Raw genomic sequence first — 16,373 nt, 5'->3', positions numbered from 1 at the left:
ATGGACAGGGGTTAGAAATTTCTTCTTATGTAAAAGAAAAATTATAAAAATTTGATTATTTCCTGCAACAAGTATTCCGAGTGTATGTTAAATACAACTATTTCTTAGAGCTCTATCCCCTCTGAAATATCTGTTTAGGAAAATAATATTCAGTAAAATGATATAGTCTCTACTTAAGTTCACATGCTGTATAGTGACTTCCATCACACAGTTAAATATAATAGGCACACCACTTTTTATATATGCTATCTACCATAAAATATTATCTTATGCCACCCTATGATGATAAGTTGGCACTGAAAGAATCTAGAACATTGTTAGAAACAGATATACAGATTTTTAAAAAATATTATTTCATTGACTTTTCAATTCCCCTATGTATGTATACATATCATATTTTCATAAAGTTTCACCTAAAATATTCATCCTTTTAAGCTTATATTTTACCACTCAATAATCTCCAAACCATTTCTGAATCTAAATTCAACATACCAAGCATAAATTTGGCTAATTTATAACTACTTAATGAAAGTGGAAGTGTTAGTCGCTCAGTTGTATCTGAGTCTTTATGACCCCATGGACTGTAGTCCGCCAGATTCCTCTATCCGTGGGATTCTCCCTGCAAGAATACTGGAGTGGGTAGCCATCCCCTTCTCCAGGGTATCTTCCCGGCCCAGGGACTGAACCTGGGTCTCCTGCATTGCAGGCTAATTCTTTACTGTCTGAGCCACCTGGGAAGCCCAGCTAATTCATATGTCATCTATAATAAATGCAAGGTTCTCCTGGGAGCTAAATTTCAAGGAGTTTTATGTTGACAATTGACTTGTAAGTCTCAAGTATTTTTAACATCATACATAGTTGTCTTCTTTTAAGCCTTCCATATTGGGGTGGATGATACAGAAATGTACACAGATGTATTAAACAGGATTTTTGTTTTAGGCTGACACTTATTCTAGAGAACAACTTTGAAGTCATTCACATACTTCACCTTGCCTTAAAATTTTCTAAGTGATGCTTATTTCTCTCAACAAAAACAAGCCATTGTTTTGTTAATTAGCAATTTTCAAAAAAATTTAAAAAACATTAAAAAAAATCTGCATACTTTGAAATCATATAAATGTGAATTACTATCAATTTACTTTTCCTTCTTCTGTCATTTTCCTACTTGACAGTTAAAAGTTACAGAAAGTTATTTAAACAAAACAACCTTTAGGATAATTTACTTAGCATCTTCATTGTATAAAGAATATCTCAAAGGTATCCACTAGAGGGAAAACATAAGGATGAAAATAACATATTTAATGCTGTTGTATCTCACAACAATTGTCATAATTAATCATCATTCAGGCTGTCTTATATGATTAATGATTTGTAACTACTCACTAGCACTCTTCATGCTTTCACCATGCCAGCAAACAAATAAGATTTTTTTGTTGCTATTTTAAAACTAAGAAGAGGATAGGAAATTAATTCTTTTCTCATATATATGATAGTATATCATGTTTGATGATAAAGATGAAGAAATTCAATTGAATTACTATATCTGCCCATGAATTTTCTTTCTGTAATAATTCTAGTTATAATATGCATGTTACATGAGTCAATCTTTGGCATAATTCTCTAAATAAAGTGGAAAAGCACTGAGAATGTTTCATAGTATGGTATTGTTGCTTAATTACTGAAACATTTTTCTCATTTCCATATTTAGTGAAAACAGGTCCTTCTGTAGAAAGAATTATACACCAACAAAATGACTTTTTATATTTTTTATTGCCTATCCTTCTAACTTGCTTGAAGCATATTGAGACAATTGACTTGTGGATAAACTAAGCTGTTTCTTCAATTTTACTTTTTGACTCAGCCATGTTCTTTAGTTCATTTTTAATTCATTCTATTTAATCTTTATTATTGTCTATATTTTGAGTTGTAAAGGGGCTTAATTTCATGAACTTTAAACACTAGCTAACCTATAGTGGGTCAAAAGTTTTAGATGCTTGTGTAAACCTTGCTTTTGTGCCCTTCACTCTATTAGAAAGCCAACTCCAGAAAATTGAATTATCTCAAAAAAATATTTGAGTGCTAATTGGAATAAATAATATCACTGCACTTGTAAACATACATAAACACAGGATAATCTTTTGACTGAGTTTTAAAAAGCAGAAAAATTAGTTGTCATAAAATAACGATGTACTTTTTAGTTAGGTGCTTAGTCGCTCAGTCATGTCTGACTTTCTGCAGCCTCATCAACTGTAGCCCACCAGTCTCTTCTGTCCATGGAATTTTCCAGGCAGGAATACTGGAATGGGTTGCCATTTCTACTCCAGGGGACCTTCTTTCCCCAGGGATCAAACCTGCGTCTCTTGCATTGGCAGGCGGGTTCTTTACCACTGTGCCACCTGGGAAGCCCCCCATAAATGTTTGAATGACAGGTTTTAACAAGGGAAATATTTTTACTGAAATGGGATATTTCTATTTCTTCACCTCCAAAATTAATAGAAAAGCCACTGGTGATACATTTGTTAGTGAAATCATATCCCAGATGCTTTTGAAAACAATGCAGCACCAAATCACATTATAAAATGTAACTGTCAAAATTCTATTCTTAAAAAATTCTTTGGTCCATCATAAATTTAAAAATGAATGAAGATATAGTTCACATAAATAGGCTCACATACAGCCTCTCCTAGACACAGCCTTACTTAAAAACAAGAATTGTTAAAAAATAAAATAATACCTCAGTACTAGCCCAAATGTCATTCAGTTCAGTTCAGTTGCTCAGTCATGTCCAACTCTTTGTGACCCCATGAATCGCTGCACGCCAGGCCTTCCTGTCCATCACCAACTCCCAGAGTTCACCCAAACTTATGTGCATCGAGTCAGTGATGCCATCCAGCCATCTCATCCTCTGTCGTCCCCTTCTCCTCCTGCCCCCCAATCCCTCCCAGCATTAGGGTCTTTTCCAATGAGTCAACTCTTCGCATGAGGTAGCCAAAGTATTGGAGTTTCAGCCTTAGCATCAGTCCTTCCAGTGAACACCCAGGACTGGTTTCCTTTAGGATGGACTGGTTGGATCTCCTTGCAGTCTAAGGGACTCTCAAGAGTCTTCTCCAACACCGGAGTTCAAAAGCATCAAATGTCATTACAGAGTATGTTTTTTGTAAACTACCACTTTAAATTTAAATTAGAAAGTGTTAGAGGAATTCAAAAATGTTACATTACCATGAATTCCAGCTAACTAGGATAGCTGCATTGTGTCTTTTGGGAATTTTTGTTTCTACATATTTGAGCATTATGATCACCTGGAGAATTTGGAAATGCAGATGACAGAGTCAACCTAAATGTTAATGAGTGCAAATCTGTGCACTCCAGATAATTCTGAGACAGCTGTTGCATGGACCTCAGTGTGAGAAGTCTTGTCCTGGCCTGGACTGTCATTATTGCATGCACATAAAATATGGTCATTTTACAAATTGTGGCCAGCTTTCATGCCAGGCCAATGCTGCATGATGATGTTGAAGTTTCAATTTTTCAAAGGTGTCATTCTCTATTAAAATCAATTTCCAAAGTAAAGTAGCTTTGTCAGTGCAGCTCCATAGCTCTGATTACAGGTTTGAGGAGGCATTTGTACTTTCAAGACAGAAATAAGCTTTGATCTCATATGGCATTTGCTCAGCTCTTCAATAGGATAAGAAGAAAGAGAGACAGCAGATGAAGTGTTTTCATCAAAGTGGGAGGCTTTTCAGCTATTCAAGCACATAGGACGTTTAGATCCCTCTTCCACAGAGAGCATGAATGGTTTTCTAGTCTAGATAAATACATATAATATGATGAGTAGAAATGAGCCGTTCAACTGGAAAATACAGTTGTGGACCCAAAACCACGATATCAGGTGATACAAAAGGATAGAAAAGGGAAACCTGTGAGGTGGGACAGAGTTAAGTAATAGCCTTCCGATCCCCCGACCCTCCACTGCCAAACACATACATGTCCACTACCAGAAACCAGAAACCTTTCTGAAGGCATTTGCTTCTTACTGTCACTGTGTGGTCTGCATACTCATCCAGTGACCCAACCAGGCAACCGTTCATGTCCTGACCATCCTGTATTTAGTGATAATGGTGTTTCTTTCTTTTTTTTTTTTAGATTTTTATTTTTGTGTGTGGGCCATTTTTAAAATCTTTATTGAATTTGTTTCAATATAGCTTCTATTGTTTATGATCTGAGTCTTATCCATTGGACTATCAGGGAAGTCCCTAGTAGTAAGGTTTTAATTTCTGTTTCAACCACTACTCTGTGAGCTGATGGAATTTGATATACTCTTACTATGTTGTGCTCTTGGGCCATTTTATACACTGATCATTTGTAAATGTGCTCCTTTATCCAAAGAGATCGATTCCAGGGGCCCAGACTGATATGAAAGTAGCTGTTTCAAGCCATAAATAGTATTTTCAGCTGTGGCTTTTGTTATAGTGTAAGCAAAGCCAAATATGGACTCTCTGTCTCAAAGTCACTCAGTTGTGTCCAACTCTGTGACTCCATGGACTGTAGCCTGTGAGACTCCTCTGTCCATGGAGTTCTTCTGGAAAGAATACTGGAGTGGGTAGCCATTCCCTTCTCCAGGGAATCTTCCCAATCCAGCAATTGAACCCAGATCTCCCACACTGCAGGCAGATTCTTTACCATCTGAGCCACCAGGGAAGCCCTATTTTTTCTATAGTCAGTTGACTCCTCCAAGAGCCCTGGGCAAAGACCCTAGTGGCATTCCATCTGTCAGCTTTGTGTTAGCGCTTGTCCTTGGGAGATTCAACCCAAAAGCAATCCCGAGCAATTTTTTTTTTAATCTTGTTAATATTCTGGACAAGTTCCGACCACATCAATGGCTTCAGCGGTCAACAGAGGGACATGTTATATCCATTGCCTCATGGTTTGGACACCACCATGACTATGTCAAAGGCCAATCTAAGACATCGCCTTGGCACATAGTTCCCTTCTGAGCCAGCAACTAGATGGGGACTCTATCACCTAATTAATTCTACCCTGGAATTCCTATCATGAAACTCCTAAACAGTTTTTGCCATGTCCATCCTGGTAGAGGCTGTTGGGGGGATTTCTTTAGTGAACTCAAGTGTTCAACCATCGAAGAGCTGGATATGACTGCACACAGCAGGCACAAGGAACAATAGCCGAAGATTAGGCTCAAGACAGAAAATGGCCAGGTCCTTCATCCGTGGTCACATCCTTTCCAATTATATTAATACATTTAGTCTTTGGCTGATGCAACCTACTGGACATATCTTGAAAGGAAAAGTGAAAGTTGCTCAGTCATGTCCGACTATTTGCAACCCCATGGACTATACAGGCCTTGGAATTCTCCAGGCCAGAATACTGGAGTGGATAGCCTTTCCCTTTCTCCAGAGGAACTTCCCAACCCAGGAATCAAACCAGGGTCTTCTGCTTTGCAGATGGATTCTTTACCAACTGAGCTATCAGGGATATGTCTAGGTGGTGGTTTAGTAGCTAAGTCGTGTCTGGCTCCTGCGACCCCATCGGCTGTAGGCTGCCAGGCTCCTCTGTCCATGAGCTACAAGGGAAGCCCAGTGGACATATCTTATCTCCTTATTTTCCTATCTGTGTGTCATCATGGTCATTCTGCTATGACCATGATGCCTACAAACCCAGCATCACTGTGCCCCACCAGCTTATTAATATTATTCTTAATATCATCTTCTCATTTTTCAACAGTCTGACTGCACATGGTACACCAGCTTCCACAGTTCCAAAGAGCCGTGTTTACCACCCACGGCTATTCTGTGTTAACCATGGCACAGCCTGGGACCCCACTCAGAACTGGGCAAGAAGAACTTGGCCTTCGGACTTCTTTCTGTCTTTGCAGATGGAGTCAATTCAGCCACCCTGTCAGCCCCTTTTGTTTGCATTCCCATTGGCATCACTGGATTAACTTCTGAGATGAAAATAGCAGATTGAATGGGGTTCCTTAAGGGAAGCAGCTGCAGGAACTTGAAACCATTTCCTTCCTCCCAACTGGTGACAACCTGCCAGGAAACCTTTCATAGGAATCCTGTCAATTTTCGTTCTTTTCAGTCTGAGTTTTAAAAGTCACCTCCTGAGAGCTGATAGACAGATTCTCCTCTGGCCAAGGTCTTTCTTCTGAATGGCCCAGATTTTTTTTTTTTTCCCATCAGTGGAACCCAGCATGTCAACTGCTAGGGTAAACCTCTCCACAAATCATCCATACCCTCCTTCTTTGCCCAAATCATACATACCCTCCTTTGCACCTGGGAACCCAGGCCTAGGGGAGTCCCTGAATCACCATGTCTACCAGAGTGTAGGTCAGAGGATAAGCCTTGAGGAATCTAATTTATTTTCCTTCTATTATTATTATTAATTTTTGTTTAGTCACTTAAATCATGTCTGACTTTTTTTTTCTTTTTTTAAAGTTTATTTTAATTGGAGGTTAATTACTTTACAATATCATATTGGTTTTGCCATACATCAACATGAATCCACCGCAGGTATACACATGTTCCCCATCCTGAACCCCCCTCCCTCCTCCCTCCCCGTACCATCCCTATGGGTCGTCCCAGTGCACCAGCCCCAAGCATCCAGTATCATGCATCGAGCCTGGACTGGCAATTCATTTCATATATGATATTATACATGTTTCAATGCCATTCTCCCAAACCATCCCACCCTCTCCCTCTCCCACAGAGTCCACAAGTCTGTTCTATATATCTGTGTCTCTTTTGCTGTCTCACATACAGGGTTATCATTACCATCTTTCTAAATTCCATATATATGCGTTAGTATACTGTATTGGTGTTTTTCTTTCTGGCTTACTTCACTATGCACAATAGGCTCCAGTTTCATCCATCTCATTAGAACTGATCCAAATGTATTCTTTTTAATGGCTGAGTAATATTCCATTGTATATATGTACCACAGCTTTCTTATCCATTCATCTGCTGATGGACATCTAGGTTGCTTCCATGTCCTGGCTATTATAAACAGTGCTGCAATGAACTTTGAGACTCCCGTGGACTGTAGCCTGCCAGGCTTCTCTACCCATGGGATTTCCCAGGCAAGAATACTAGAGTGGATTGCCATACCTTCCTCCAGGGAATCTTCCTGATCTAGGGATGGAACCCGCATCTCTTATGTCTCCTGCACTGCAGTCAGGTTATTTACCACTAGAGCCACCTGGGAAGCCAAGTTGCACAGAGATTATCAGTTATCAGTTGTATCTTGAGCCACTTTCCCCTGTTTTATAACTTAGTTTCCCATTGGTTTTCTCTCAATGGTCACCCTCCTGCCAATTCAACGGGGCATACAGCTGTGTCATCCGTCTCCCAACAGTACAATTTATCTCCATTATTTTCCCTGCAGGGTTTGCTATCTCAAACTCAGGGAGGATAGGGTCAAGTTCTCATCAGAACTCCCTTCCAGAAACTTGGGCCACATTGAGGCTGAAAGGATCTGAAAGCCGAGTCACCTTCTGTCATCACCGCTGAGGTTTTGGGTTCAAACTGTCAGTCAGACCCTCCAGACACAATAGACTTTAACCTGATATTGTGTTTACTCAGTCCTCTAGGAGCAGACAAGGCAGGCAACACACCAGACACAGCATCTCCCTCTCGGGAGTGGGGGTGGGGGCAGCCACTCAGGAGCGTTTTTGGCCCCACACTCTTTGGGCCACGACACAGCTCCCCCGGGGCAGGAGCCACAGCACAGGGCACACACTCCTCATTCCTGTTACCTTAAGGCCATTGTTATTTCCAAGGAAATGATGCTGGAAGAACTAGTGTTTCTCTGCAGTCCTCAACAGCCAGGCCTGGCATTAACCCCTTACTCACAGTTCACTGGAAAGACACAGATGAGAAACATATAGCTGTTCATGACATATGTTAAATCTGGAGAGGATTTTCTCTGTTTTGAGATAAGAGTCTATGTGGGGAGCTCTCTGAAGGTTTGAAAATACTCAGTTCTCTAGAACGGATGGTCAGTGGAGGAAGAGGGTTAGAAGGTACAGACTTCCAGTTTTAAAGATATAAGCCCTAGGGACATAATGAACAACACAACTGTAGTTAACACTGCTGTAAGATATAGCACATATGACATATAGGAAAGTTTTCAACAGAATAGACCCTGAGTGTTCTCACCACAAAGATAATTTTTTTCTCTCTTTTAGTCTATATGAGATGATAGATGTTCACTAAACCTACTGTGGTAATCATTTCACAATATATGTAAGTCAAGCCATCACACAGTACACCTTAAATTTATACAGTTCTGTGTCAATTATTTCTCCATAAAGAAAAAAGGAAAATCAAAGAAAACAGTTATTTACCCTTAACAATCCCACATAAGTGAAAACTATTGGCAGTATAAATGAACATCCTTTATAAAGACTACTAGAAAATCAGTTTCCAGTTTTTTTGTAAGATTACAATAGTTACGTGTACTTAGGGTCATCAGCGTTCATTTCAGACTTATTTACTCAAAAGTCAATTACTTATACATCTTTTGTTCAGGTCAGTGGCTCAGTCATGTCCGACTCTTTGTGATCCCATGGACTGCAGCACGCCAGGCTTCTCTGTCCATCAACAATTCCCGGAGCATACTCAAATTCATGTTCATTGAATTGGTGATGCCATCCAACCATCGCATCCTCTGACGTCCCCTTCTCCTCCCGCCTTCAATCTTTCCCAGCATCAGGGTCTTTTCAAATGAGTCCATTCTTTGCATCAGGTGGCCAAAGTGTTGGAGTTTCAGCTTCAGCATCAGTCCTTCCAATGAATATTCAGGACTGATTTCCTTTAGGATGGACAGCTTGGATCTCCTTGCAGTCCAAGAGACTCTTGAGAGTCTTCTCCAACACCACAGTTCAAAAACATCAATTCTTTGGCACTCAGCTTTCTTTATAGTCCAACTCTCACATGCATTCATGACTACTGGAAAAGCCATAGCTTTGACTAGACGGACCTTTGATGGCAAAGTAATGTCTCTGCTTTTTAATATGCTGTCTAGATTGGTCATAACTTTTCTTCCAAGGAGCAAGCGTCTTTTAATTTCTTGGCTGCTGTCACCATCCGCAGTGATTTTGGAGCACTCCGCAAACAGAGTCTGACACTGTTTCCATTGTTTCCCCATCTATTTGCCATGAAGTGATGGGATTGTATGCCATGATATTAGTTTTCTGAATGTTGAGTATTAAGCCAGCTTTTTAAAAAAAATTATTTATTTTAACTGGAGGCTAATTACTTTACAATATTGTATTAGTTTTGCCATACATTGACATGAATCCACCATGGGTGTACATATGTTCCCCTTCCTGAACCCCCCTCCCACCTCCCTCCCCATACCATCCCTCTGGGTCATCCCAGTGCACCAGCCACAAGCACCCTGTCTCATGCATCAAAACTGGACTGGCGATTCATTTCACATATGATAATATACATGTTTCAATGCCATTCTCCCAAACCATCCCACCCTCGCCCTCTTCCACAGAGTCCAAATGACTGTTTACATCTGTGTCTCTTTTGCTGTCTTGCATACAGGGTTATCGTTATGATCTTTCTAAAGTCCATATATATGTGTTAGTATACTGTATTGGTGTTTTTCTTTCTGGCTTACTTCACTTGTGTAATAGACTCCAGTTTCATCCACCTCATTAGAACTGATTCAGATGTATTCTTTTTAATGGCTGAGTAATATTCCATTGTGTATATGTACCACAGCTTTCTTATCCATTCATCTGCTGATGGACATCTAGGTTGCTTCCATGTCCTGGCTATTATAAACAGTGGTGCAATGAACATTGGGATACACGTGTCTCTTTCAATTCTGGTTTCCTTGGTGTGTATGCACAGCAGTGGGATTGCTGGGTCATATGGCAGTTCTATTTCCAGTTTTTTTAAAGGAATCTCCACACTGTTCTCCATAGTGGCTGTACTAGTTTGCATTCCCACCAACAGTGTAAGAGGGTTCCTTTTTCTCCACACCCTCTCTAGCATTTATTGCTTGTAGACTTTTGGATAGCAGCCATTCTGACTGGCATGAAATGGTACCTCACTGTGGTTTTGATTTGCATTTCTCTAATAATGAGTGATGTTGAGCATCTTTTCATGTGTTTGTTAGCCATCTGTATGTCTTCTTTGGGGAAATGCCTGTATAGTTCTTTGGCCCACTTTTTGATTGGGTAGTTTATTTTCCTGGAGTTGAGTTGCAGGAATTGCTTGTATGTTTTTGAAAATTAGTTGTTTGTCAGTTGCTTCATTTGCTATTATTTTCTCCCATTCTGAAGGCTGTGTTTTTACCTTGCTTATAGTTTCCTTTGTTGTGCAGAAGCTTTTAATTTTAATTAGGTCCCATTTGTTTATTTTTGTTTTCATTTCTAATATTCTGGGAAGTGGGTCATAGAGGACCTGCTATGATTTATGTCGGAGAGTGTTTTGCCTATGTTTTTCTCTAGGAGTTTTATAGTTTCTGGCCTTACTTTTTGATCTTTAATCCATTTTGAGTTTATTTTTGTATATGGTGTTAGACAGTGTTCTAGTTTCTTTTTTTTTTTTTCAAGTGGTGACCAGTTTTCCCAGCACCACTTGTTAAAGAGATTGTCTTTTCTCCATTGTATATTTTTACCTCCTTTGTCAAAGATAAGGTGTCCATAGGTGCATGGATTTATCTCTTGGCTTTCTATTTTGTTCCCTTGATCTATATTTCTGTCTTTGTGCCAGTACCATACTGTCTTGATGACTGTGGCTTTGTAGTAGAGCCTGAAGTCGGGCAGTTGATTCCTCCAGTTCCATTCTTCTTTCTCAAGATTGCTTTGGCTATTCGAGGTTTTTTGTATTTCTATACAAATTGTGAAATTATTTGTTCTAGTTCTCTGAAAAATACTGTTGGTAGCTTGATAGGGATTGAATTGAGTCTATAGATTGCTTTGGGTAGTATACTCATTTTCACTATATTGATTCTTCTGATCCATGAACACGGTATATTTCTCCATCTATTTGTGTCCTCTATTTCTTTTCTGCTTTGATTGGTGTGGCCAAAACTTCCAAAACTATGTTGAATAGTAGTGGTGAGAGTGGGCACCCTTGTCTTGTTCCTGACTTTAGGGGAAATGCTTTCAATTTTTGACCATTGAGGATAATGTTTGCTGTGGGTTTGTCATATATAGCTTTTATTATGTTGAAGTATGTTCCTTCTATGCCTGCTTTATGGAGGGTTTTTATCATAAATGGATGTTGAATTTTGTCAAATACTTTCTCTGCATCTATTGAGATAATCATATGGTTTTTATTCTTCAATTTGTTAATGTGATGTATTACATTGATTGATTTGTGGATATTGAAGAATCCTTGCATCCCTGGGATAAAGCCCACTTGGTCATGATGTATGATCTTTTTAATATGTTGTTGGATTCTGTTTGCTAGAATTTTGTTAAGGATTTTTGCATCTATGTTCATCAGTGATATTGGCCTGTAGTTTTCTTTTTTGTGTGGGCATCTTTGTCAGGTTTTGGTATTAGGGTGATACAATAGACCAGTTAGACCTCACTGATAGCTATAGGACATTTCACCTTTTTCTCAAGTACACACAGAACCTTCTCCAGGATAGATGACATCCTAGGCCATAAATCTAGCCTTGGTAAATTGAAAAAAATTGAAATCATTCCAAGCATCTTTTCTGGCCACAATGCATTAAGATTAGATGTCAATTACAGGAGAAAAACCATTAAAAATTCCAAGAGATGGAGGCTGAACAACATAGTGCTGAACAACCAACAAATCACAGAAGAAATCAAAAAAGAAATCAAAATATGCATAGAAACAAATGAAAACGAAAACACAACAACCGAAAACCTATGGGACACTGTAAAAGCAGTGCTAAGGGGGAGGTTCATAGCAATACAGGCATACCTCAAGAAACAAGAAAAAAGTCAAATAAATAACCTAATGACAACCCACTCCAGTACTCTTGCCTGGAAAATCCCATGGATGGAGGAGCCTGGTAGGCTGCAGTCCATGAAGTCGCTAAGAGTTGGACATGACTGAGCGACTTCACTTTCACTTTTCACTTTCATGCTTTGGAGAAGGAAATGGCAACCCACTCCATTGTTCTTGCCTGGAGAATCCCAGGGACGGGGGAGCCTGGTGGGCTGCCATCTCTGGGGTCGCACAGAGTCGGACACGACTGGAGCGACTTATCAGCAGCAGCAGCTACACCTAAAGCAACTAGAAAAGGAAGAAATGAAGAACCCCAGGGTTAGTAGAAGGAAATAAATCTTAAAAATTAGGGCAGAAATCAATGCAAAAGAAACAAAAGAGACCATAGCAAAAATCAACAAAGCCAAAAGCTGGTTCTTCAAGAAGATAAATAAAATTGACAAACCATTAGCCAGACTCATCAAGAAACAAAGGGAGAACAATCAAATCAACAAAATTAGAAGTGAAAATGGAGAGATCGCAAAAGACAACACAGAAATACAAAGGATCATAAGGGACTATTATCAGTTACTATTTGCCAATAAAATGGACAACTTGGAAGAAATGAAAAAATTCTTAGAAAAGTACAAATTCCAAAACTGAACCAGGAAGAAATAGAAAATCTTAACAGACCCCATCAAAAGCATGGAAATTGAAACTGTAATCAGAAATCTTCCAGCAAACAAAAGCCCAGGACCAGCTTCACAGCTGAATTCTACCAAAAATTTAGAGAAGTGCTAACACCTATCCTACTCAAACTCTTTCAGAAAATCGCAGAGGAAGGTAAACTTCAAAACTCATTCTATGAGGCCACCATCACCCTAAGACAGCTTTTTCACTCTCCTCTTTCACTTTCACCAAGAGGGTCTTTAGTTCTTCTTCACTTTCTGCCAAAAGGGTGTTGTTATTTGCATCTCTGAGGTTATTGTTATTTCTCCCGGTAATCTTGATTCCAGCTTTCCAGCTTCATCCAGTCCAGCATTTCTCATGATGTACTCTGCATATAAGTTAAATAAGCAGGGTGACACTATGCAGCTTGACATACTCCTTTCCCGATTTGGAACCAGTCTGTTGTTCCATTTCCAATTCTAAGTGTTGCTTCTTGACCTGCATACAGATTTCTTAGGAGGCAGGCCAGGTGGTCTGGTATTCCCATCTCTTTCAGAATTTTCCAGTTTGTTGTGATCAACACAAGTCAAAGACTTTGGCATAGTCAATAAAGCAGAAGTAGATGCTTTTCTGGAACTCTCTTGCTTTTTCAATGACCCAACAGATGTTGGATAACTTATTAGCCACATAGAATTTTTTCTTGTCCAGTTTATTTAGGTGGTCTGGCAATACGTAGAGAATACCAGAATATTTAGTTTTTCCATTAAAACATAACACTTGAGAGTTTTATTGAATAGACTCATCTATGTGATACAGCAGGATAAATCATTAAAACTTGAATAGGAACAAAAGTCAACTCACCTTGATATGGTCTATCTTTTCATTATAATAATGTTACCATTTATCATTATAAAGCCTCAGTAATGGTTCTGAAGCACTTGTTATACATGCCTTGCCTTATTCTATGACTTCAGTGCTTCTATTTTTCTTATGACAGGATGATGAGATAAGGGAAAGCCGGTTCAGCTTCACAGCTTATGGAATGGGGCCGTGTCTGCAAACTAAAGAAGGTGTGACTCCAAAGGGCCCCAACCATCCTGTCCAAGTAATGCCGAAGAGCCCAGATGAGATGAGGAAGGTCTTTATCGACCGGGCCAAGAAGATTGACACCATCTCACGAGCCTGCTTCCCATTAGCCTTTTTGATTTTTAATATTTTCTACTGGGTTATCTATAAAATCCTTAGGCATGAGGATATTCATCAGCAGCAAGATTAAGTCTCGGGGAGTGTGCAAGTGTACAAACTCAGTGTGTCAACTCAGAGGGAAGGTTTTTGCCATAAGGGTGTGTGTGTGTGTGTGTGTGTGTGTGTGTGTGTGTGTGGGTGGGTGGTATACAAATAATGACCATTGTGCTCAAGTGACATATAGAAAGGTGTTATTATGACTTGCTATGCAAAGTCATGAGGCAGTTATGATTCCTTTAATGAATACAAAATATATGTATTATTGGGATTCTAGTTCATTAAGATTATCTGTTCTGTCACAGTAAATTTTACAAGTGGACATATTATTATCAATGTGTTTGTATGTAATATGATGTCACATAATAGTACATGTGAAAACTGCTTTGAAATTCTTTGCTTTTTCAATTCAGTATTAAATAACAAAAGTAAAATTTGCACAGAAAACTTTTAAATAGGAAAAACAAGAAATGTTGAAGATTTTTAAAATGTAGCTTCAGGCTTTAAAATATTTTATTATTCTTGTAGTTACAAAATAGAAAAATAGATAGTTAAGTGACAAATTCACTCAATAATAATAGGAAATTGTACATACAAATGCTATAGAACCAACTTAAGTAAAAGAAAATTAAAATCAGAAGATTAAAGTAAGAGACTTTGATTGTTTATGTACTAAATTTAATTATTTAAAATATCAAATTTCCCTCTTTGGAAATGTTTCTAATGGCCAAAGCAATCATATTATACATAAACTCTACTTTTCTTAACTTTATATATCTGTGAATGAATGTAGATATACTAAAAACATAATTGTTTTAAAAAAGTGTTATAGCTATGTATTTTTCTTTGTTTCCAAACACTGAAAAAGTTCAAGCCAGCATCTTTGTTTTATTAGACTTTTAATAGTTGCTTAATCATCTATAAGTAATTATGTTTATTGTTTTGATATAGTTGAACAAAGTTCAGTAAGACTTTTATATTTTAGTTTAGAATGAGACTTTAAAATTCAATGGGATTATAGTATTTACATTTTGGTAAAAATGAATTTAATAAAAATCAAAATAGATTTAGGGAGATATTTTAAAATAAGAACAGACTTCCCATCAAAGTTATATGCGTTCCAAATCCTAGCCCTAAATATAGGAAGATTTTAATTCTAAATTATATAAATAAATCACTTCTATAAATAAGAACTGATTGTTTTGTATTTCTGAATTAATAGTTTCAATCTATAAGAGATCCACTAGTTGTGAATCATTCTAAATAAAAATTTTACTTAAAACTTATCAGCAACCCCATGGAATTATTTCAACTACAATGGGGCATTAACTCATTTCGTGCAGTGTAATTAAGTGAAAATATATGACAGAGTTTGGGGGTTAAATTAAACTAGACTCTGATTCTTTTCCAGTTTTGCTATTTTTTGCATTATTTTTATCATAAATATTGTATTTTTTAAAAGCTCTATAATCCTTTTTAAAAATGTTTAATTACTGGTCAGATTCTCTAGATGGAAACTCAAGCCAAATTACTGAAGGAGAAAGGTTTAATCATGAAAAAAACAACTAACTCAGATTTAAGAGGGATAAATAAGGCACTTTTGAACAAGACACTACTATTTTCTGATCTTTAACTATTATTAAACTAAAAGCAAGAGCTGCCATTTAAAGCTAGAATGTTTCAATATTATTGAACTTTGGTCTACCTAATTGTACTTTTAAAAAAGTAAATTTAAAAATAATGCATATTTGACATTTTTTGCTACTAAAACACCAAATTTTCTTACTTTGTAGGTACTTTAAAGTACAATTAGGGGGAAAAAAGGGTTGCCATTAAATGAAAATGCCACAGCAGAAGATACTACTATGTACTTTATTTTGAGGACTCTGCATCTCGAGGTTAAACATCTCCTTCTTCACTGAGTGTTTATGAATCAAAATCATGGAAATATATTCTTGTACTAAAGGTAGATTAAAAGTAGATATGTTGTTTGTGTTCTCTGAGGATAAGCTAGTGGGTTTGAATCGATGATAAACTCTGTGTTGTCTCAACATATCTCTGAAATACTTGAACACATTTTTCTATACTTAATACATCTTATTTTTAAAGTTCTTCATCATTGCTTAAATTAAATGAATTCTGCCAGAAGCAAATGTACAGTGTTTGCTTAGACATACATAGACATAGGCAATGAACCTATGCCCCTAAAGAAATTTATGAACATCACTTGTTTTTACATTTGAGAATATTAAAAGTATCTTTTTTTTTTTTTAAAGCTTGAAACTTGGAATATAAAAATACTAGCCATGAAACAACTTTTTCAGCAAGGGTGTTGATATGGTGGAAATCTCTCTTTCTCAAAAGAATTTTTAAATTTTACTTAGGTATATATACTTAACATTGTCTCCCTATGCAAAGAAAATACTCTGAAAAAAATTTGTTTTAATTTAAAATGGAGTTCCCTGGCAGTCCAGTGATTAAGACTCTCTAATAGGGTAACTAAGATCCCATATG

The 16,373-nt window shown here is 37.6% G+C and overlaps 1 protein-coding gene across 1 annotated transcript in view; it reads left to right on the top strand.

Moving 5' to 3' along the window:
- GLRA3 (glycine receptor alpha 3) overlaps nucleotides 1-13,893 on the top strand; it is a 182,615-nt gene extending 168,722 nt beyond the window's left edge. The window contains exon 9 of the mRNA XM_068974238.1: nucleotides 13,615-13,893. Within this exon, the coding sequence (XP_068830339.1) occupies nucleotides 13,615-13,893 (279 nt within the window). The remainder of the gene's footprint in view (nucleotides 1-13,614) is intronic.
- The last annotated feature ends 2,480 nt before the right edge of the window (nucleotides 13,894-16,373 follow it).

The sequence above is a fragment of the Capricornis sumatraensis genome, chromosome 6, assembly GCF_032405125.1.
Source record: "Capricornis sumatraensis isolate serow.1 chromosome 6, serow.2, whole genome shotgun sequence".
NCBI lineage: Eukaryota > Metazoa > Chordata > Mammalia > Artiodactyla > Bovidae > Capricornis > Capricornis sumatraensis.
Note: the sequence above shows the minus strand (reverse complement) of the source record. Positions and strands in the feature narration are given on the sequence as shown.